Consider the following 24,406-nt stretch of genomic DNA (forward strand, 5'->3'; position numbering starts at 1 on the left):
TCCTTCACTAGCATTTCTTCCAAACCCACTTGCAGAGCATAAGGGAAGTTCTCATTCAAGCCAATAATGATCCTAGGTGTTTTGGAAAAAAAATAAATGCCAAAAGTTGGCATGGCACCGCTCATGTCATTTTAGGGTACATAGTTGAGTCTCGTGGCTAGACATATTCCAAATATTTGTATAATTTCAAGTAATTTGTACAGACATAGTGAAAGCCTATTTTAGGCAGTGGAATTTATTATATATTTCTTGGTGAGCCTTTCATCTTTTGTGTAATTTTAGCCCTAATATTTTAACATCAAAATATTCAATGTTATAAAATGTTTTCATATTCATATGTTTGTGAACTAACAAACCATAAAACAAGAACATGTGTTTGAGATTCAAAAATATGCTGCACTGAGCTCTGCTTTCTAAAATAAGCTTTTAACTATTTTAAACTTTTTTTAAAGTCATTTTTATTCTTACATATTTCAATTAATTGGTGAATTCAAAGCAACAGCTGTGTAACTCCCAGGGGTTTTCATATCTAAGTCCCTATAAGGAGCAGAGTAATTTAGTGCATTAATCAAAACTGGGAGTTGAATTCTAGAACTGAGTTTACCACAGCTTTGCTGAATGATCAAAGGTAAGGTACTTAATCGCTCTTAGTCTCAGTTTTCTCTTCTATGAGAACTTTGTACAAGTATGTTTTAAAAATCATGAATTAAACCAATAAAAGAAAGAGAAGTAACCTTTGAAGTAGGGGGGAAAGGAAAGAAAATAATATATAAAGAGAAAGAGAAATTACTGTGTCCCAGGTATCAGATGATTTCCCTGCATCACCTCATGTAATCCTGAAAATAACTCTATAAGTGAGGCTCTACAATTATCCCCATTTTACAGATGAGAAAACGAGGAACAGACAGGTTAAGCAATCAGGTCCTGCAGCTAGGATTTGAAGCCAGGCAGTCTGATTGTAGGGTCTTTGTTCTCAACCAATGGTTCATTCTACTTCTCAAAGAAAAACAAAAAGCAAACTCATCTTATTCTTAATTCTGGTTGAGAGCTGTGGCTCCCATAAAAGGCTAGCTTGAGCATCTGTGTGAAAGGTGGGAAAATGTTCTACATATCTTAAAATATGAGCTATCAGTCATTATTAACATTATCGTTAAAGGCACAGAGACTTGGTATTTTCCAATTTAACATTCAAGGTTTCAAATACTAAAAAATAACCCTCAAATTCCAGGGCCTATAGTAATTTGAACTTTTGCTGGGGTGCAGATTTAAACTACATTTGCTACACAGTTCTGGGCAGGAATACTGTCAGTCTGGCCCTCCATCCAGGGTCAGGACTGCAATGTGGTTTTCTCTGCCTACTGTCCAGGGTACAGGGATGTGATGTGCTACCTGCATGGGTTTGGGGATTCACAGCAATGCCAGGCAAAACTCTCAGGAATGTCAGGGGTCTACTGCTTTAAAAAAGAAGAAGAAGAAAAAAAAAGGAAGCCTAGTGCATAGTTGACACTAATAATAAATATTTGCCAATTAATTGTCACTGCTTCTACCCCTACTAGAATCCAGTCACCGTGTTGTTTTTAGGTTGCCAAAGCAGAGATCCAGCATGGAAGGGTCAGATTTCAGAGTAGGGTTCAAATCTTCAGTTTGCTACTTGCTGGCTGAGTGATCCTGGGCACTGCCCTCTGAACATCAGCTAATCTGCCTATAAATACAGGGAGATTTATCTGTCTGTCTATCTATCTATCTATCTATCTATCTATCTATCTATCTATCTATCTAATCTGAATCATTGTGCTATACACCTGAAACTAACATGACACTGTAAATCAACTATACTTCAATAAAACAAACAAACAACAACAAAAAACCAGGGATACCTACCTCATAAGATAGTTGTGAGGATGGAATAAGAGAATACATGTAAATGCTTAGTCTCAGTGCTTTATGTGCAGTTCCTCACTGAATCTTCACAACATGAAAATCACATGGTCACATGACCCATGATCAGCACTCAATGCATGTTTGATATTATTATATAGTTACTCACATTCATTGATTTGACGAAGAGACATTCTGTGCCAACTGTGTGCTAGGTAGTCAGATCCCTCCCCTGAGGGGGCCTAGGCACTAGTAAGGAGGTTACAGTCTGGTTAACATTAAGACTCACTCAACCTTAAAATAATACTCCATTAATATCACCCTATGGGAATTAAGCTATTTTATATTTTCAGTTTAACTTTCTTGCTTGAGAATGGATTCAGCAACATTTAACCATCGAGTAATAATGATAAAGTTCAATCAATATAAATCCATATACTTCCATCATGGCTGGTGAAATAAAAATGGTCAGAGATTGATTTCTCATAAATGGGATAAAGCAGGATCCATATAATCTACCTCAGATAAGTGTGAGAGACACAAACATATCTTCAGTTTATTTACGATACTGGGGTTTATATTTAAATAAACAAAGGCTTGGTTAGATAAACACAGAAAATGTGAAAGAGCCACATTCATATTCCTAGGGAAGCCAACATTTTTGCAATAAGTCAGCCGAATAACTATAAAAAATCAGAAAGCTTAAGGAGATTTTTTAAACCCTCAAAACACTGTGCATCCAAGCAGAAGAGTCATGTAAACAAAACAAAACACCAAAAAACACCAAAACAAAACATCAAATATACTAAATATATTTTCAGACGTGCATTGAGTTTTAGAAACAAAAATATAATTAGTAAAGTAAGGTAGTAAAGCCAGCTAATTATTAAGAATTTGAAAAATGCGGTAGAGGGAGGATAACCTGCTCTATCATTTGTTCCCTGTATTCCAATACTCACCCCAATGAGGAAAAATTGCCTGAAAGTACAGAAATGTATCAAAAAAAGAAAATCAAGTGGCCAACAAATATAGAAAAAGATGTGTAACATTACCATAATGTACAAAATGCAAACAAAAACTGGCCAAGATTTTGTTTTAAAATGAGAATGTTTAATACTTCCGAAAATGCTGTAAGATAGATGTCCTCCTATGTTACAGGAAGGAATGAAAATAAGTGTAAATTTTAAGAAATTTGGCAGTATATATACCAAGTCTTTAAGATGTTTATTCCCTTTGACCTGGTAATCCTAATTCTAGGACTCTATCCTAAGGAAATAATCAAAGATATAATTAAATAATTTCAGATCAGTTTTTTGTTTTGATTGATTTTTCTAATCAAAAGGTTATTTCTAGTAGAGAAAATCTATATACCCAGAAATAGAAATAAAGTGAAAATTTTTATGCGATAGCCATAGGATAAATTATACAATTATTAACATGTTTTCAAAAGATATTTAGTGATATGGGAAAATGCTCAGAGCATCACGTGAAATTTTTCAAAAGCAGGATATAAACCAGAAGTCGCATGCAGGGCTTCCCTGCAGAGCTGCACTTGGCTGTGGCTGGCAGAGCCCCCAGATACCGATGCAGGGATTTGGGAAATTGTGGGAAGGATTCTCACCTGCTCAAATATCTCTCTCCCACCCACTTGTCATGGGTCCTGAAATTCTACCACTGGTGAATCAATCATCTGAGTTAAGTCCTACCTTATCCCTGGAACTTAAAAAAAAAAAAAAAAAAGCCCAAAGCGTGGAGCAGCCTATTAAGTCACAGTAGCATCTCCATCTAAATTGGTTTATGACTTTCCTTCCTTCATTCTATCAACAAACATTTACTGGGCACCTAGAACGTGCAGGAAAGATGCCAGCCCTGGGACATGGCATCAAATAGGCCTCTGTTCTCAAGGTGTTCGCAGGCTGGCAGTGAGGCAGGTACACAGACGATGACACGTAATAAAACCTGTACAAGGAACAGATAAACAAGGTGCAAACGGAGTCTACCCAGCAGAAGCCGTGGCTCCTGTCTACCTGAGGAAGTTGAGAAGACTTTGCAGGAACTGTGATGTGCATTTGAGCTAAGTCTTGTAAAAAAAGGAGGAGTGCAGTTTGCAAAGCGTAGGAAATAGGATAGGAGAGGCAAGGCAGCCAGAAGCCCTCAGAAAAATGCCAGCCTCCTGGGAGGGGCTTTCAGAGAGTGACCATGGTGCGCGGAGCTGAGTGAAGCAGGAGAGGCTGGGAGGGACACAGGACTGGTACCCTGGCAACATGGGCACATTCCCATGCGGAGGTGCCAAAAGGGAGAAGCACATTCCAGGAAAGGGTGCAAGTGAAACACTTGCCAACTCTGAAATTCTACCCAAGTGCGCTCTTGTTCCCTCTTATTCTTCAGATGCTGGCTCTCTATTGAAATCAGGTTACTGCCTTGCCTCTCTGGTTGCACTTTTAATCTCTAGAATCCAAGGCCACAGTTGGATGAAAACATCATCCTCCTTAAACACATCTTCTGTCTGGTGATTGCAAATACCGTTTCAAAGTAAAAATACTCGATGTATTTATTTTTATTGTTGAGACTCACCGATTCTGAGAAACTAATGATTCATCTTATACTAAGGCAAATAAAATATATAAAATATACAATACTATATAGTACAGCTAGATTTTCAAACAAACAGGGGATAGAAAGACCATTTTAAAGGATACCAACAGGAAAAATATATTCTTGGTTAGTTTTGGATTTGAAGATTGGATTCTCCCTTTTATTTTTTTAACAAAAGAAAAATCCCACACTTTTAGGAAAACTTTGCCTCCTCTATCGTCCCCAATGCCCCCCGCTTCCATCCCCCTCAAGGCACAAGTTTTCTGACAGATCTGCTGTACCTGCCGCATAAAAAACCAACTCAAGGCAGACCATCATCCCAAAGTGCAAAGCAAACTTTCCTTATTAGTGGTGCTGGCAAAAATCTTGGAAAGTGTAAGCGACATAAATTCCAAGAAAAAGACCAAAATATATCTCTGCAAAGCAGAACTTCCTTGTAACAAGATGTGTAAAATTCCTTTTTTTCCCGCTTGGCTATTCTAACATAAGCTGAACTTATTTGTACAACGTTCCAAAGCAGACAAGGAAACAGGCGTGCGCACACGTATACAAACACACAAAGAAGACGTGCCTGAAGACTGTGTGAGAGGGGGTGTTCCAAACCAGACCGACCGTGCGTGGCGTCCTTGCCCAGATGCATCTGACTTCAGGCTTGGGAACGTTAAACAAACACAAAAACAAGAGCCGGCGATGCGCGTGCTGGGCTGGGTGACAGAGGCAGCGAGCAAATATTGGGATTGTATTTCACCTGTTGCCACGGTTACCAAAACAGGGTGGATACTTGCAGAAAGAGAAAGAGAGAGAACTGGGAAGACAGTGAGTCCTAGGAGACTATCTGAATGTGTGTGCGGAGCCGCTGGTGAGGCTGGAGATGGGGAGAGCCCAGAGAGGGCCGATGGAAAGAAAGGGACATTTCAATACCGCTTTGTGATGGGTGCTCAGAGAGCTCGGTCACCACTTCACACCAGCACGAAACAGAGCTCCGAAAGCCCGAGGAAGATCCATGCAGTCCCAAAAAACACAGCAATGAGAAGTGGGAAGTTTACTTTTGCTTGGTGGCAGGCAAAATCAAGTCAGTTTGTACTGGGTGCCAAGAGAGGCAATACTTATCATGAATCCACGCGTTGGATAACCAAGCAGAATAGCTTAGTGGTCTCATGTCAAGACCCCCAAGTCTCAGGAAGAATTATAGAAACTGGACCCATTCCTTCAGGCATTCTGTTGATGAACTTCAATTCCCATTGGATACAAAAGGGAAAAGCTGATTGACCCTCTTCTCCCCGGGTACTGACAACGCTTCAGGAAACACTCCCTTAGAAAATTCACTATCACAGCAGCCAGCAGATGGCTTTCTCTGTCAAGTCCTGACTAGCACATGCAGAGTGAAGTACTATAAATTGAAAACCTGGAATCTGGGTTCTAATTCCCCTTCTTCTGCTAATTAGCTACGTGACCTTAGACCAGCTGTTAACTTGAACTTCAGACCTTTGTTTCTCAAAGGAAAGAATTTTGCCAATATAATCCTTTCCTGCTTTGGAATTTGGTGATTCATAAGCAATTGCTAATCTCTCAAATTCTGATTTTCAAAACAAATATAATCAAATGTATAATCCCATGTGTTTGGGATCTTGATCAGCACACGGAATGTAAATGCTGCAGGAATTTATTCTGTTCTGTAGAAATATAAATACATGGTTGCTAGCTCTTATCAATGATCTCATAATCTAATCACTCACACTGTACCAAAAAACTCGACACAATATATTCCTAAATTAAACATTCTACAGTTTAAATGGGCAAAGTGGTAATGGCATGTGAAAGTTTATACTTTCAGCCAAGAGAAAGGAGTCAGGGCTTCTATTAGCTCTTAGAGTTGTGTTGCTGCTTTTCGTTCCTTAATTCAGCAGTTGTCTTGGCCAGACAGAAATATGAATCAGCCTTCTCTCTGGTGTTTAGATGATGAGGACTAGAGAAGCTAATAGTTAGGTGGCTGGGCCTAGCTATTAATTTGAGCTTCATCTTATTGATACTTTAATACCACTGAATTTCGCTTTTATAAGAACTTGCTTTGATTCGGAATAAGTTATCATGGGGACTCCAGAGTCAGCATGATATAGTAGAAACAGGACAAAAAATCAAAGGAGACTTGGGCTCAGAGCCTGGTTATGCCACTGGATCATGCTGGAAAAGTCACTCAGAACCTCTCTGTGTCTATAAAATGAGGATAGTAATAATTCCCTGTTGACCTTAGAGAATTGCTATGAAGCTCTGAGGAGACAATGTACATGGAAGCACTTTGCAATTTGGAAAGTGCTCTGCTAATATGAACTCATAGGATGATCATCCCCACTGCTGGCAAAACATTACGGTTTACGGTCAGGATCAAGGGCCCAATGCTGGGTTCACATCCCAGCACCATATTTTACCAGCTTGTATGTTCTTCACAAGTTACTCAACCTCTCAGTTCATTTATAAAATGAGATTAAGAACAGTACCTCCCTAAGCGTATTGTTTGGAGAATTAAATGAGATAATATATTGCAAGATGCTTAACATAATTTCTGCCACATACACAAGTGATTAATTACTGTTAACAATTACTATTTTCTACCATGGTGTTTTAAGAAGGCAAATTGCCCTTAAAATAAGATCCATCATACATATTAGTGAGAGCTTAGATTTTCGTGGTTGTTGTCATAGAATCTTACCTAATTCCTATCCACCTGCATATTGGACAGTGGTTTTTCACAGCACTGAGGGAGAAGGATTCTGAAGAGTGGTCATCTTGGTTCAGCCCATCATCGCGTTTTGATCACTGGCTACAGGGACACATGGCTGCTGGCATGATTCGAAAGTTAATGAGAAGAGAGTGTCTGTCAAGTCAACAGCATTTCCTGCCTCGCCACAAAGCTTCTGAGAAGCAGACAGCCTATTTATTCACTGCTTTTTTATTCCTGGACACTTAGGAAGTGAAGCTGAGGATGATTAAAGCAAATAGGCAAATCGCAGAACTACATTTCTCAAGAGTGCCAGAGAGATGTTACCTGGAGACTGTCTTTTCCTGGGTATAAACTTTCCAGGCAACTCCGTATGGAGCCAGGGTTCTCTGTGATTTATCTGTTGGACAGTGGGTGGCCAAGGGGCACTGCAGGCAAACAGTTATCCAGCTCGATAATTAGGGAGGGGAAAGGCAAACACAAACACACCCAGGTTGACATTCAAAACAAAGTAGAGATTTAACCATGGCTTGCTCACTCTACCACCCCGGTTTTCTTGTCTGCCAATCTGCCAGGAGGAAACCATGAGCCAAAAAAAGAAGCACTGTTAGTAATTTATCAGTACAGCTGATGGAAAAAGCACAATTCTGGATAGAAGCGTGAAGGCTTTTGTTGAAGCCCAGCTTTGTGTTTAAATGATGGCTTGATCTCCCTAAGTCTTTACCAGGTTTGGTGTCCTCACTTGTGAAATGAGGAATTGGGCAAGTTCTTCCCTAAGTGCCCTCCATCTCTAAAAGGTCTTGACTCTCAATCCTTTTGGTTTCTTTTATTCATTCATTAATGTATATATTTATGTATTCATTGAATAAACTGTAAACCTAACTGTGGATGGGGTATTGACAGTAGGTGACCAAAATACAGCACAATCAATCCACCACAGTGGAAGAAACAGCATTTAGTATTGATTGCTCTCAATTCCTAGGAGGGCAATGATATTCCAAGTTCTGTTTTCTAAGGAACAGACATATTGCTTTCCTCTCAAGGAAAAAATATGACGGATATTGTTTCTAGATGTCTTTCAAACACATCAAATGTCGTCAGCTACTCTTTACAGGCTGAATACTTAGCTTAACATTTAACACACTTTATCCTCTCCTTCTTAGCCCCACCCGTACCCCCTACGCACTCCATCTCACCCTCATTTCCAGGGCTAGGGTTTGGTTCCTTCTCATAATTTTAATTCAACTCAGCTCAGTTAAATTCAGTTCTCATTCATGGGGCCTTTCTCGGTACACGGAGCTTACACAATGCAAGGATTATTTTCAAGGCGCTTCCAATCAATCAAGTGGGGGAGACACACATGTAAAACAAGAAATGTCATGATTAAAATGTGTTTGAATAAGAGGCAGTGAGGCTGGACCAGTCAGTGAAGCCACAGAGCTCTGGTTAAACCAAGAGGTAAGCTCCATACTAAACAACCACTCCACATTTTTTTTCCAGGTTATCTGGAGATCTAAACTATCCTTGCCATCCTTGTCTCCCGTTAGTATGTATATATAAATTCACCTAAAAAGAATTTGATTTAATCCTCTGGTTACTGATACCTGGAAGCTGTGTATTTTTATCAAAGGATCAATGTTGTGATGGAAAAGCTTTGTCATTAGAGTCTGAGACTTTAGCTTTTGCTAAGTGATGTGTCATTGGGCCAGTTTTTTAACCTCTTGGAGCCTCAGCTGCCTCAGCTGTAAAATGGGGACAATATCCCTGTTATGGGGCTGTCCTGAGAAAAAAATCAGGTCACAGCTATACATACCTTCTCACTGGTATCAATACTTCCTAGGCTTCCTACCCCTATCCAAATTGAAGGTGGAATCTGGGCAGAGTGGTCAGAGCCCTCCATGAATTGTTGTTTATACGCCTCATTTTCATCAGTTTCAATACGATAGTTGTCATCTCATCATTAATGAGACTCAAGACAGGTGTATGGACAAGTTCTCCCCACCCCTTATTTAGTTTCCAACCCTGTTATTGACTTCTTTAAAAAGAAGAAAAGGAAAACCTTTTTCAGAGTTAGATAGAATTGGTCTAATTCTCACAGACAGAAATGAACACAAATCTACATAACTCTGAGGGCACCACATCCACGTCATTGCAGAATCACTCGCACCCAGCAAAGGCTAGAAAAACGGGTCCCAGTCTGGTTTGCATTTCCTATCTGTTCTGTCTCCTTCTTCCTCCCCTTTTCCACTTCTCTCTGTTCATCCTCCTCTTTCTCTCCCTTTCCCCTTTGAGTGTTAAAACTGTCCATCAGGTATCCAGTGAATTTCCTCCTAGCCGACACCATTTTCAGGGAAGACACCCACCGATCCCAGGAATCTGGAAGGAAGAGCCTACCTCTCTGGGTGGTTAGAAAGATGGAAGGCTCTCACAGCTCTGAGTCTGCTCTGACCCCCAAACAAAACCCAATATGCACATATTCACTTGCATAATTGTGAAGTTATATGTTTCTTGGCTTAATTCTTCAGAAAAAGATCCATAAAACTAAATTATTATCTGCCAGACTTATGATCAAATCAGCTTGGACAGATGTGATTACAGTACTTTGAAGTGCACTGCTTGATACTAATACACATTAAATCAAAAGAAGAACATGTATGATTTTGACTTAAGATGTTGCAGGTTAATGCAAGATGGAGCTTACTGGAGCCTATTTTGCTCTCTTCCACAATAGAAGTGACCGATTTGGGGCAAAGAAAATGGATGTCTTCTATTGAGCCATCACTTGTCAGACAGCTTCTAATAAAACTGTACCTGTAAAGCAATCCTGTCTACAGCTTTTGGCCACCTCGAGGACCTCTGAGTTTCCCCAGAGATTCAGGATGATGGCTTTTGTCAGTGGCCAAGAGGGAGTGTAAAGCGGACACTCTGACAGCACCATTCCCGGGAGACGAGGTCTGCAGCGCTGTGAAGTGGGCAACACCTCCCAGGCGGCTCTCTGCTTTCTCTTGTGCTCTGAGAACACACCCCACACAGTGCCTTCATCACAATAGCCCATGTGTGACCTTTGGAAACGTCCTTGAAAACAGCGAAACCAGAGTCTTAGTTGAAATCTGGAATCCATTCTAGTCTTACACAGGAAGAAAATTAGGCATAGAACAACAAAGCCCATAGCTCTGAGAAACCTGGGGAGGCTCTGGCTGACATTAACATTGCGGAAGAGTTTTTTTCTTCTCTACTTTGTATTTTATAAAAGCTTTTCATCTGAGTAAACCAAAGCTGCTAGAAAATATTGTACGGTTAGTAGATGGCAATAACGTGTTTCTCCAGTGAATAAAGCAAGCAGAAATCAGAATAAGGACGCTCAGTAATGTATTAAAAGTCATTCACTTAACGCTTTTCCAAGCTACTAGGTAAATGCTCGTCTTCCAAAATATAAGTGGCCGATATTACAATTTTTCCCTTTGGATTAACAGTAATCCATATTTGTATTGGCAATACCCAGGTTAGGGGTGGGAGTTTGGAGCAGGGGGAAAAGCTGTATCTACTTCATGATACAGTTGGTTTGCCCAGACATCATGGATCTGGAAATATTCATTCACTTAGAGCATGAATCAGCAGAGTAGTATGCCTGCTCAACATTTAACTCAACAAACATTTACAGGGTAACACTATTTTTATAAGCACAGCCCAATTCTCCCTTTTGTCTCCTGCTGATATCATTCACTATTAAGCTGCCATATCATATGTTTTTATTTCATACATATAAATAACTATAAACCCGTACTCCCTTTGGAAGCATTTTCCTTCTTTGCCAGCAAGAAGAGGGATAGGACACTTCAGAGTCAAGTGGTGGCATAAAATCCAATGAAACTCAACTGCAGGGAAATTTGGTTTGGAATTGTGTTTTAGAATCTACCTCAAGTTTGTCTGGGAGGTCCCTCAAAAGGGATACAGACCCTGAACTAAATTAGGTGATTCAGAAATAATCCAGCTGGAGGAGTAGCATCTGATGCTTAGACCCAGAACACTTATTCATACACGTGAATAACTTAATTTTATTTTTTTCTTAAGTACCGTCACAATTCATTTTTTATTTTCCTTTAAAAAAATGTAAATGGCATTACTCTGGTCTCCAAAACAGATGCCAGTTTGGACTTTACTCTGCCAGCAAGTATTTGGTTTGGCTCAGCAGGGCTTGAGTTGAAAAAATATTTGCCGATTCCAAAAAGATTTAACGAGCTTTGCTGAAGGTGCTGGTGCCATTTGGCATGTCACAGGGACTGTGGCACAGCAAAGAGAACTCTCCCAACCACAGATTTTATTTGCCCAAGGTAGCCAACACTGGGAGTTCAGTTGCTTCCTTGGGCTGAGAAGCTGCAAGTGAAATGAGTGAAGTTTCCAAGAGAACGTGACCAAAGCAGGCGCCAAAAAAACTTGCTGCCATTGAAAACGAAGTCACTGGGTATTGATGGCTAATTTTCAGAGATGTCAATGACATCCTCACCCCAGCCATTAGACAGGGTCCCTAACGCTGTCAGTCAGCAAACCAAATAAATCTTCAACTTCTAGCAAAAGCTATCTATCCAATATCAGATACTAAAAACTTTGCTGCAGTGTATTTTGTTGACATCTGATACCTTACTAACTGTGGTGTCAGAATTTATATGAAAACTGAATGACCTACTTCAAGTAACTCCACTAAATATAACCAGCAAATTTACTTTATATGGCCAAGATCGACATGCATTGCTTTTATTAATATTTGGTAGAATAGAAATGCATGAATCTATCACTTTGATTGGAAAGACTGACCTTACTGCATATCAGTCTCATACGTTAAAAGTCACTGAAGTTGTCACCTGAAATCACACATTTCAGTATGAGCTGCATTTACCCCGTGAGAAAACAAGGCACTGGTCCTTTCAGCTCAATGTCACATCTGATGACTATAACAAAAACTGAAAAATATTTTCATAGTAGTATGTGCTTAAAAATCACATGTCTGTCTTGGTGGCTGTGGGGACAGGAAGAGTGGCGTTGAAACTGTGACTACCTCGAAGGAGAGAAACTCTGGATTGTTTTTGCTAATTTCTCTTTCTGAACAAATATACACATACTTGGGTACATCCCTCCTCAACTCTTATGGATTTCCCCAAACTTCCAAAAGTCCCTCTCACTAAGGCCACAGGCTGGTCCAATGTTTGTTATATGAGCATCCGATGCCAAGGTTCAGTAACAAATAGCCTCAAAGAGAGAGCCAAGCTCTGCACAGCTTTTCCACAGAAAGACCTATTCATTGAAACAAAGACAGAGCCATCTACCTGACTTGACTGAAGTTTGGAAGTCAGAGCAGAAATCAAAAGAAAGAAAAAGTCATGAAATAACAAAAGGATGATTATAACTGTTATTTACCATTTTGGCTTCTGAATGCATTGGCTGGACTTGGGGAGAAGCACAGGGGTTGCTGAGATTTGGACCTTGCATTCCCAGGAGGTTGGAGTTCACTGACATTTGTCTCTCCATCTAAGAGAAAGGAAAGTAACAGAATCAGAAGTCTGAGAAAGGCAGTCTAGGTCATAGACAAAGCTGCATTTCTCTTTCAAATGGATCGTTTAGAATTTCTGTGAATAACTCCCGGCAAAGCCTGTGGTTTGCTGAAGGGTAAACAATATACTCCTGAGCCTTGAACTCAAGCACATCAAAGAATCATCCAAAGCTGTGCCTTCTAGAGAATACGCCTGATGCCAAAGAGAACTACGTGTTGTCATGGTAGATCATTTCCAAACAAAAGTATGCAATACTTCCACTTCTGCGAACACTCCAAATACTACTCATCATGCTTATTTTTACAGCTACACAGAATAACATATGCATAGAAAAATGCTGGCAGGATACAGAATATACCAAATGGTTATCTCAGGTTATCTGTGGCTTTTTTGTTCTCCCTACATTTTATACAGAAACGTGAATCATTTTAGCAATAAGAAAAAATTCATTTAAAAAGCCACCCTCTTAAAGATGACGTGTCTTCCTGTCTCTCTAACTCATGACCACAATCAAAATGATCCAGCAGAGGTATTTGAGCTGCTGCCCCTGGCACATCTTCTCTTCCCTGTTAACCGTGTCTGACTACACAGGAGCAGTTTTAGGCCTCACAGCAGGGCTAGGGCTCTGGAAAGGTGAAGAAAGCAGTCAGGGTGCTGAAGACTCGTGATCAATGCCCTCCACTGTCCTGCTGGCCTGCCCTAGTGTCTAGAATTAACATTCAAATATCTGAATTGAGTCCTGGCATTTTTTTGTCTCCGGGGCGCGTCCCTGTTAAAAACTAAATACAGCAAAATCTCTATTTCAGTCAAGGACGGGTGCGTCTGATTAATATTTTCTGTTTAGTAGAAAATTAGCACTTTTTGAAGAACTAGAATAATGCTTAATAAATACTTAATACTGAAATCCCACAGAAAATAATTCGACTTTCCTCAGGGGGGAAATAGTTTCTTCAATGCAAGAGTTTTTCCATTTGCCAAAGGATGGAAATGAAAACAATGGTTGGAAATTTTAGGGAACCACGTTTCTGCTCAGTTAGCCTAAGTAGTCTTAGAAAATACAGAGTTCCTTATCACTGGAGTTTGTCAAAGTGTGGAGGATGGAAACCTCACAGACAAGAATTGAGAGTAATAGTTGAACTAAATGACCCTTTAAGGTCCCTTCCATTGTTGGGACTCTATCACTGCAATTCCTGCTGTGTCCACTCCAAGTGCAGGGGTGGGGAGGGGGTATAATTATGACACCAATGTGTGGATTAGCAGAGGTGCCTGCCTAAAGCCTCTCATGAATGACTGGCGCACATTTTCTGTCACAGCAAAGCACCATCAGCCTTACCTTGGCCAGAATTAGCTTATCAGTTATCTAGCAATGTATGAATATGTGAAATTGTTTCAAAAGGAGCTACTTAATGAAGGAGAACTTTCTAGACCACTCTAGCAAAACCTTTTGCAGCACCAATTCAACAAAATAAAATAGAGTTGTCCCTCAGTATCTGCTGGGGATTGGTTCCAGGACCCACCTCTGATACCAAAATCCAAGGATGCTCAAGTCCCTTATATAAAATGGCATAGTAATTGCATAAAACTTACACACATCCTCCCTTATACTTTAAATCATCTCCAGATTACCTATAATACCTAATACAACGTAAATACTATGTAAATAGTTGCCAGCACTTGGCAAATTCAAGTGATGTTTTCTGGAACTTTCTGGTATTAAAAAAGTATATTTTCAATCCATGGTTGGTTGAATCTGCAGATGTGGAACCCACAGGTACGGAGGGACAACTGTATTCACTCTCATATTCCTCTAAATCTCCAGGCAGCCTGGGTAGTCTAATTTTTTAAATTATTTTTTAAAATCATGGTAAAATAGACATAATATAAAATTTACCATTTTAACTCTTTTGAAGTGTACAATTCAGTGTCATAAAGTACATTTGTATACTCTCATTGTTAAGTCATGGAGATTTCTCTAAAAAATGCTTATTACTTTATAACTCCCACTTCCAGAGGCTAGGGGATAGGAGAGTTGGAATAGGATTCAACACGCTATTCCAATTAGTGACCTTCTCCTAGAGGGAAATCAAGTCCAAAGGAGCTTTTGCTTTCAGTGTCCTAAAGCAGGATGGTTCAGAAGGACACACGATTGTCCAGGGTTTTCCATCATGCTCTGTAGCCATCATGCTCTACAAAGAATTGAGAGTAGCCTGCTTGCTGCCTCTTGATCCGGAGTCAGCCACGCTTCCCACTTCTCAGAAAAATTACAGGCTAGGACTGTTTCTACCTTATGACTGACAAATTAAACAGAATATGAAAACAGGCTGATTTTCCTATCTTAAAAAACTGCATTTTTCCATCTAAGTAATTATAGGGGGTTAGCAAGAGCCTCTTTATAACAACCATTTGGTGCTTTGTGCTAATAACGCTCTGCCCGTGAGTCTGGCTTTAATGAGTGGACTAGAATTAAGAGGTCAGAAGATGGGAGTGGCTTTTCTAAATACTAAGCGACATTGAGCACTGTAGGTAAAACATCCAGGTAAAGGATATCACCTTTTTTTGAGCTTCTTCTTTTCCCTTGAAACAAACTGGAAAACAGGAGCCAAGATGTCTGCAGTTCACTGGGCTTTTGTAATTATAAATGGGTGCTCGTATTCCCAAATTATTTCAGCATTTGACTTTCAAGATCAGAAATCACAACCCAGTGAAGTGCTGGAAGGCAACGTCTGCCTTTTTCTTCACCACATGCCAGCATCTAGCACAGAGCCTGCTCCATAGCAGGTGCTCAACAAAATTTTACGAAATAAATGAATGAATGAACAAATTCATCATTTGTTTCTGACCTAGAGCTTTGTGAAATATGTAGCCTGACAGCATGCACTACAGATCAGTTAAGAATCTCACCTTCACCTACAGACATAAACTAATCTTTTATGCCACAGGAAGCATGATTTCTCAGGGCAAGAACTCTACGGAAAGACCACACTTGACAAGCCAAAGTTACAGTGCAAGGGCTGGCGACTTGATAACAAGGAAGAAAAGGCCCAGATTTCTAGGGCCTAGAAGTCTTAGCATATGCTTTTAGATATCTTGTGTTAATTTTCTTTAGCTACATTAGTGTCACACCGAATCACGATTTCCCAACCTTGGCACTACTGACATTTGGGGCCAAATAATTCTTTGTCGTCTTAACTATCCTGTGCATTGTAGAATGTTTAACAGCATCCCTGGCCTCTACCCACTAGATGCCAGTAGCACTTTCCCAGAGTTGTGACAACCAACAGTGTCTTCAGATATTGCCAAATAACCCCTCGGGTACAAAACTGTCCACAGTTGAGAATCACTGCTCTAGATTGACACTATTTTCATGACAGCTGTACACATCGCTGACATGGGTTTGGAAACTCCTGACTCTCTTTATCTACACTGGCTCTTTACCATGCACCTGATCCTTTGCTTCTATTCTGAAGCATCAACATTTTTTAAAAATTTCAAGTATATTGACTTCTCTGTTAAAACTTTAAAGACTCTTTTTCTTTTTTTTGACGTGGACCATTTTTTTTTAAAGTCTTTATTGAATTTGTTACAATACTGCTCCTGTTTTATGTTTTGGTTTTTTGGCCACGAGGCATGTGGGATCTTAGCTCCCCGAACAGGGATTGAACTCGCACCCCCTGCATTGGAAGGCGAAATCTTAACCACTGGACTACCAGGTAAGTCCCAAAGACTCTTTTTCTGTTCAACTCCTCTATTATTTTAAGTTGTACAGTGCAGTGATGTGGTAGAAACCAGTGCCAGGCACGCTTTTCTCTGGGTCTTTTCAGCCTAAATGTCCCACCTTTGCCCCTGGGAATGGAACACAGTTTAGTCAAATGGGGAAAAAAGGTCACTGTAGTGATATTTTTCTGGACAATGCATAGAATTCCTGAAAGGAAACTATTTTGGACAAGAAGGATTTAAAGCCTGGATGAAGATGGCTTGTGGTAGAAGTCTCCATGCCATTAGTGGGGTTGAATGAAACCCAGGATCACAGCATTGGTGGTGCTGTTTTCCTTTACCTAAAGATGTTTAAGGTGAGTGGCGCAGGTAAAGTCAGTCAGCTCACTTGTCCTTCTGACCCAATTTTGCAAAGAATCTTTCTAGCCTGAACTACCTGATACTTACAGTGGGCAGGTCCATGTCTCTACAATTGGGCCACCAAGGCTTTCTCCACCCCCCATGCTTCCACTTGGATAAATGAGCAAATTGCTCATCCTGGGATGATCTGGGCTGTTCAGCATGAGGTGAGTGTGTGTCCTAGTCACGACTCTTCCCTTACAAGCTGTGTGACATTAGACAAATCCCTTCAATGTCTGAATCTTCAGCTTTTCATTGGTAAAATAAGTATATCAATAATGACGGCGATCATATTCCCACAGGATTGCTGTGAGAACAAAATGAAACAGCAAATGTAGACAGTTCCTTAGAATGCTAAAAATGCTCTGCAAAACATTCCTGATATTATTGTGGGAGGGTTTTAATTGAATTGCCATATCACCTCTAAGGCTTTTCAGAACCCTTATGGCCCTGTAAATCGTAACACCAGCCATGTGCACCGAAGCACAATGCCACGGAGGATGACGATGTACAGGGTGGGGATCCTGTGGCAGGAGAGCAAGGTTTGCTCTGAAACAGTCTGTATCTGCGTTCTACATGAATCTGTTGTGTTCAGAAGGGGCAGTATAATATCATGTACGCGTGTAGACTCGGGAAGGGGCACTATAATATCATGTACGCGTGTAGACTCGGGAAGGGGCACTATAATATCATGTACGCGTGGAGACTCAGGAGCCAGACCACCTGGATTTAAATCATGATTCTGTCACTCACTAGCTCTTAGTGACCTAGTCACTTAACCAAGTTCCTTAGCCTCTTGTGCCTCAGTTTCCTCATCTGCAAAATGAAGGTAATAACAGTGCATACCTCAGAGGTTTGTTGTGAGAGGGAAAGGAGAGAATGTACGGATCATGTAGTGGTTGAGAGAGAATTCCTGCGTTCAAAACTCAGCTACTCTGCTTCTCAGCCAAGCAAGCTACTTACCTTACTTTCTCCATTCAAAAAAATGGGATAGTATCAGTACCTACCTGAGAGGGTTGTTTCACATGTTGATGAAGTGCTTAGAGAGTGACTGGCACATGGTAAGCACTCAATAAACGCTGCTAACGTGATTAACAGAACATGATACGCACGGATACGTGTTAGCAGTTATTATGTACCATCGTTATTATTGTTATTATTCTAATTATCACTCTGAGTCCTGGCTAGACCACTCATTGGCAATTTAATGACACTCTGTATGTAGCCCAAGCTATAGGCTTTGGAGTAGTCATAAAATCCCCTGTCCCTGGACAAATTCCATTCCCTGGGTATGACAAGCTCACTTGTCACCAGCAGGAAGATAGAACCATGCCTCATCAGGGAAGCACAGTAGGATGGAGAAGCCAGCAAGATGCCTAGGGATGCACAGCGAGGCACTCAAAGCAAACTGGCACCCAGCTCAACTCTCCATCCAGAAGAAGCCACTTTCTTCCCTGTCAGCTTAGACCTCAGCTCTTCCTGCACTCTTTCAAATGGGGCAACCTCGGCAGAAGTCAGAAGCACTTACTGGCATCAAGACGGCGGAAGAGCCCGGCATTGTAGGGTTGGGCAGGGTCCCTGGCATGGAGGCTGGCATGGGTTGTCTCTGTCTGTTGTGAAGATGGAGCAGAGAAGATAGAGAGCCTGGGACAGGCCTGGGAACAAAAAAAAAGAAAAAATAGCAAACATTATTCTCAATGCCCTGATCAGGGGATTCACTGCCTGTTTCCCATGTCCAGAGACAGCGGGGACAACACCATTACATGAGCAGCAGATCAGATCCCCTGATGGGAGCCACATAATTAAGGATATTAGGGAAATAATAACAAATGAAATACAAGCCTGGCTTCCTTTGCTACTTCCTAGTTAATACATCAAATTCCAGTTCATTTCCTGACCTCTGTTATCTAACTGATATTCAATAGACAACAAGCTGGTAAATCTCCTACAACGCTTGCATCTCAGGAAAGGGACCTGGTGGTGAAATCCTGTGTGTTTACTCTGAAGCCTCTGCCCTCTGGAGGACCTTAGAGCCTGAGATCTGTGTACATTTGTTTTATCCACACTCTCTCACACCTCTGCCTGGAAGCCTGCCTGGCTTTGCTCTGGATATACTTTCACTATCTGGATTTGCAGAGCCAACTTAATTCATAATTTCCCAATAGAAATCCATTTTGACTTTTTCACAGTTCCCTACTTTGAGTGGAAAAAAAACCCAACAAAGCCAGGTCACAAACCAAAGTAGCTAGATTATGGTTCACAGCAATGCAACGAGCCTTTCTCAAGGCGAGTCTGGAGCCCAGCCCCCAATTACCAATCCCTCATTTCATAATAGCTCGAGGTGTTAGGCTGTTTGACAGAAACTGATTTTGGCCTGACCTGCAGGACTTGGGTAAGCATTCCCTGGGTGAGTACACAGTTCTTTTGCTTCAATTTGCCAGAAAAAAATTTAAGGGTCTTAAATTGATTTAATGAGCCAGGGAATATGGGACTGAGGGAAAAAGGGAATTATTTGTGTTTATTAAAAATGGCAAACAAGTGACCTCCTTGGCTAGATTCTCAATCTCCTGATGCTCTTGCTCTGGGGAGCTGTATAAATGTCAAACCATCGAAGTAAAGACTTAACAACAAACAAATAAAACAAACAAATAAACAAACACCCTTCAGGACCTCTGAGTCTTCCACGTTAAACCATCTTATCCTGAATGCCGTGATAGAAACTTGTGCTTCCCAAATTAATGTATTTTCTAAAAAAAAAATCCCTCATGCTAAGTGCTGGGTAAGGATTGCAGAGAGATGTTTTCTGCAGGCCAACGCCTTCCTGTGTTTCAGGGAAGGGTAGCATGAAGAGCCTCTTCTTTGGAGCTCATTTGCCTCCCATGGGTGACTCATGGAGCCTAAACTGGGGGAAAGAATGCCAAGATATTCTTTCTTTGCATTGCTGTTACAATTCCAAAGAAGATTAAGTTTTCTGTTCTTTTCGCCTGAAAGGTCCCTTGGAAACATAGCTTGCTATCAGAGTCACACACATCATAGAAGGATTAGTCCTAGATTAGTCCTAGATTTATATGTTTAGGAAGTTGTATATATGAAAATATAAAAAAAATATAAAACCTTTACAAAGAGTTTACGGAGATGTACGCAAATTACAACCAGTTCTATTAATAGAATGTGTGTGAGTGGTTACATAGATAGGCTAATGTAAGAAGCTTGTAACAATGAAATGAGTGTTTTCAGAAAAGCAAATGAAGTACTATGGGTATTTCTTGGCATGTACCCTTGGGACCTCTGGAGTATGGATGAACAGTAAGGATTAGTAAGGGCTTTGAAGGCCCTTCAGCTTCTACAATTCTAGGAAATTGCTGGTTTCAACTGCTCCAAAATTCTGTAGTTGTAATGTCACTGGGTCTTAAAGTCTATGTCATTCAGAGGTGAAGAACTCAGTCAGAGAGGTATAAAATGCTGCTCAGTCATCAGACATTTGTTTTGTATTCTCCAGTCTTAATGTTTTGTTTGGGACCTTTGCTGAAAAGAAAATAGCTATATATCAAAGTACAGAATATTTAATAATGGTCAGTTCCTCTAAGTACAAGGTTAATAATCTGAACTCCCCACTTTCATAATGAGACCCTACAGATAGTTAATTATCCATCCATCCATTCATCTAAAGATATACAGATAGATAGATAGAGACAGACATCTATACATACATGCATGCATATAGACACATAAATCTATACATACATACAGTCTTCTACCATATGTCTGTTCCCCTAGTCACCAGAGGTAATGCTTTGAGTGTAGACAGAGACACACAAAAACTGTTATAGGAAAGACAACTAAAAATATTTGATTATGTTGATGTGCAGAATCATCCTCATAAACAAGGGCAACACATTATCATTATTTACATTTTGTTCCCAACATATTAATGATAACCTTGATTATCAGTTTTTATTGATGGGCTATTTTTTTTAAAAAGAAATCAATTGAACAACTTAATGGTGATGTAAATGAAGACGCAAAAGTAATTAAATTTAAAACAAGTTTTCGTTCTTCCCCAAACTGTGGAAAACTCCCAGTTGTATAGAATAATTGGGGAATAGTATGTTCCATTTAATTCAATGTTCTTATTAGGTCAGTTATTTCCACACCATGCATAGGTCTCCTAGATTTTAAAATATCAAGTATTCCCTCATTAATTAAGAAAATCTTTCAGGGTACTGGGTTCCCTTGGGATTATAATAATAATTATTAATGATACCAATCAGGTCAATTAGCAACATATACTTGGAGGGAAAAATGGTTATTACAGAATGCTCTATGTTTGAATTCTGAATAATTTTGAATTATTGTTTTACCCAGATTCTGTAAATAATTTCCCCAACTCCACCTGTAAAACCAATGGAGTTTTCTAGGCTTCTTGCTTAGGTTTTTAAAACTACAAAAACTGCAAAAACAAAAATCTATGGCTACCCATCACTAGATATACAAAGGACTAGAATAGGGTTATTATGTAGCTTGGCCTGAGAAATAATCATTTGTCCAGAATATTCAGACCACTGAAGCAAGAATGGTATTGGAATACTTGCATTAATTGTCTAATTCCCTTTGTGCGTGTAGAAATAATAATTAGTTAATACATTGCATAAAATTTTTTAATTGCACTTATACACTGCTTCATATTTTTCTAAATATGTTCACCTTCATGTGACTTGAAACAATGCAATGTGCTGGTAGGTCCTATTACTCCCATTTTACTTAGGAGGAGGCTGAATTCAGAGACATTTAAATTTGCCCAAGATCATATGGGTCATGAAAAGAAGTAGGACTTATTCTCAACTTGCAATATAGGGCTGCCCCCATCCCACCTTGATGGCTCCCATAACTAAGTTATTATTGATTTTTTTATACTAAAATAAATCCACGGTCCATTTCCTTTGATATTCACACTGCTCCCTGGACTTTCCAATGAAGTAGTAAAATTCTGCAATACTGCTAACATGAGAAGTCACTGATCCATGTGAAATTATGTTTTCTTCCTTTAAAAAAAAAACAAACTTCCCAAACAACACATCAGCTAGGCTCTGAAAATAAGATGGCAAATTGCAGTAAAGTTGTGAAAACAAAGACCCAACAGTCTCTCTCCAGTGCAGGCTTGTTGCCATGAGTTAATTCCAGGCTTTGAGCGAGCCGAGCCTCCTTTTTAATAACCATATGCCTCTAGGTAAAGTATTTCTACTAAAAATTATTGAGGCATGGAACAAGGTAAGATGTGTGAGCTCATGTTGGATTGTTCAATTATGAAACTGAGTCCCATAGCATTAAGAGTTTTCCAACTTGACAGATTATTCCTCTTTATACACTTGTATAAACATACTGCTTACGGCTGAAATCTATGTAAGCTTTTCTTTCAATTACGATGTCAGGGATGACAGACGGTGTTTTCACCGTCCTTAACAGAATGATAGGTACCACAGCGAGAGATTTCATGTCCTCGTTTTTCCCTCCAAAGGATGTCATCCATTCTAGGGATGTCAGTAAAGATGCCTGCTGGTCTTCCTTGCCCTTGGGCAAGCCCAACTATCTTTAAGGAGCCAAGGGCCAGTGCTTTTGTTTGCAAGATCTCAGGAGGATCATGGCAGACTGCTCTTCTCTCCCAGGTCTTCACCAGATCCATGACCTCCTGGGATTGCTTATTAAACTCTAAAGACAGGCAGATAGGCCAGGTATGTGGACAGGCAAAGGGAAGAGGCGAATGATGAAAAAACAATTAGGTTGGAAAATTGGAAGATCAATATTAGCATCAAAATCAGACCACAGCCATCTAAGAAATCTTGAGCAGATAAAAAAATAACAACAAAAGAACTTGGTGTTGGGGGGTCGGCGACAGACTGAAAAAAAGCTTGAAAAGCAAGAAAATGGCAGGAAGAGTGGGCAAGGAGCAGGGGATCCAGATGCCATTGCTATTAGAGTTTCTGACTCTGGAGAAGAAACTTCCTTAGCTTTTAGGCTCTCCACCTCATCATCTCTTTAGTGAATGGATCAGACTACAGGCCCTTGAAACTCTCAAATTCAAATTCTAGGGCTTGAACTGAAAATGAGATGTTCTTAACCTAGTGAGACTGTATGTTTCATTATGATAAGGGTATTCTTTACTGCTCACTGGTGCGTCCACAGCCCTTAACCTGGCACCTGGCACATAGGAGGGGGTCAGTGTGTCTCTATTAAGTGAAATTGAGCTGGTACAGCACCTAGTTCTTAAATTCCAAATAGAAGGTGTCCCTAAAAAGTGAGAGAAATTGCTTAAAAACGGACCCAATCCATTCTATGGGGCCCACACTTCACTCTCATTTACATGTAACATGATCTCACACACAGACTAGAGAAACCTTGTTGACTGCTATCTTTGTATTTGCTTATGAGAAGAAAGATGTGCTGCCTTTGGACCTTCTTAAACGAAGTGTTGTGGCCTAATTTAGCAAACTAGTCTCTGTCTGGGATGGGGAGACTGAAGAGTTGAAGAGGTGAATACAAAACTCTTAAGTCTTAAGAGGAGGCAGTTTGTAATGAGAAATGCTTATTTACTCATTCTTCTCCTAAGTGGAATTTTAAAATTCCTATTTTTGTAAAGAAGGCAAATTGCCAGGATAATCAAGCAGAATGTGAAATGGAAAGACAGCATAGTTAATTTCTTCCCTGTAGTACTAACTACATTGTAAAGTGGGGTAGTGAAGAACATGGGCTCGGGAGCTGGTCTGCCAAATTGGAATCTCAGCTCTGCCACTTATTAGCTGTGAAACCTCGGGCAGAGTTACTTGGTCTCTCTGTGCCTCCGTTTCCTCCAGAGTAAAATGGGGTGATAGAGAGATTTACCTCAGGGCATTAAATGAGTTATCACATATTAAATATATTGAATATGCTTAATAAAATTAGTTGTGGTTGTTTTTGTTGTTATTATTATTATTCTGAAGCACTGACCAAACAACAGATTAATTACTATACTTCAATCAAGAAACTGTGGCTTGGGCTTCCCTGGTGGCGCAGTGGTTGAGAGTCTGCCTGCCAATGCAGGGGACACGGGTTCGGGCCCTGGTCTGGGAAGATGCCACATGCCGCGGAGCAACTAGGCCCGTGAGCCACAACTACTGAGCCTGCGCGTCTGGAGCCTGTGCTCCGCAACAAGAGAGGCCGCGATAGTGAGAGGCCCGCGCACCGCGATGAAGAGTGGCCCCCGCTTGCCGCAACTAGAGAAAGCCCTCGCTCAGAAACGAAGACCCAACACAGCCAAAAATAAATAATAAATAAATAATAAATAAATTAAAATAAATAAATAAATAAAGTAATACAGCTCAATTTAAATTAAAAAAAAAAAGAAACTGTGGCTTAAGGCTGGGATCTTTTTTTTTTTTTTTTTCTTTTTGTGGGATCTTAGTTCCCCGACGACCAGGGATCGAAGTCAGGCCCATGGCAGTGAAAGCACTGAGTAAGGCTGGGATCTTAAAGAACATCAACCCTTAGCTTTAATTGAAGAACTACAATCTAACAAATATAAAAG

At 40.2% G+C, this 24,406-nt stretch overlaps 1 protein-coding gene across 5 annotated transcripts in view; it reads right to left on the minus strand.

Moving 5' to 3' along the window:
• The window catches only part of CREB5 (cAMP responsive element binding protein 5), a 406,791-nt gene that overhangs the window by 88,340 nt on the left and 294,045 nt on the right, over positions 1-24,406 (minus strand). For all 5 annotated transcript variants that reach the window (XM_036863403.1, XM_036863401.1, XM_036863402.1 and 2 more), the window contains 2 exons: positions 18,377-18,503; positions 12,602-12,712 (listed from right to left, as the gene is read on the minus strand). In XM_036863403.1, coding sequence (XP_036719298.1) covers positions 12,602-12,712; positions 18,377-18,503 — 238 coding nt within the window. The remainder of the gene's footprint in view (positions 1-12,601; positions 12,713-18,376; positions 18,504-24,406) is intronic.

This window comes from Balaenoptera musculus, chromosome 9 (assembly GCF_009873245.2).
Source record: "Balaenoptera musculus isolate JJ_BM4_2016_0621 chromosome 9, mBalMus1.pri.v3, whole genome shotgun sequence".
Classification (NCBI taxonomy): Eukaryota; Metazoa; Chordata; class Mammalia; order Artiodactyla; family Balaenopteridae; genus Balaenoptera; species Balaenoptera musculus.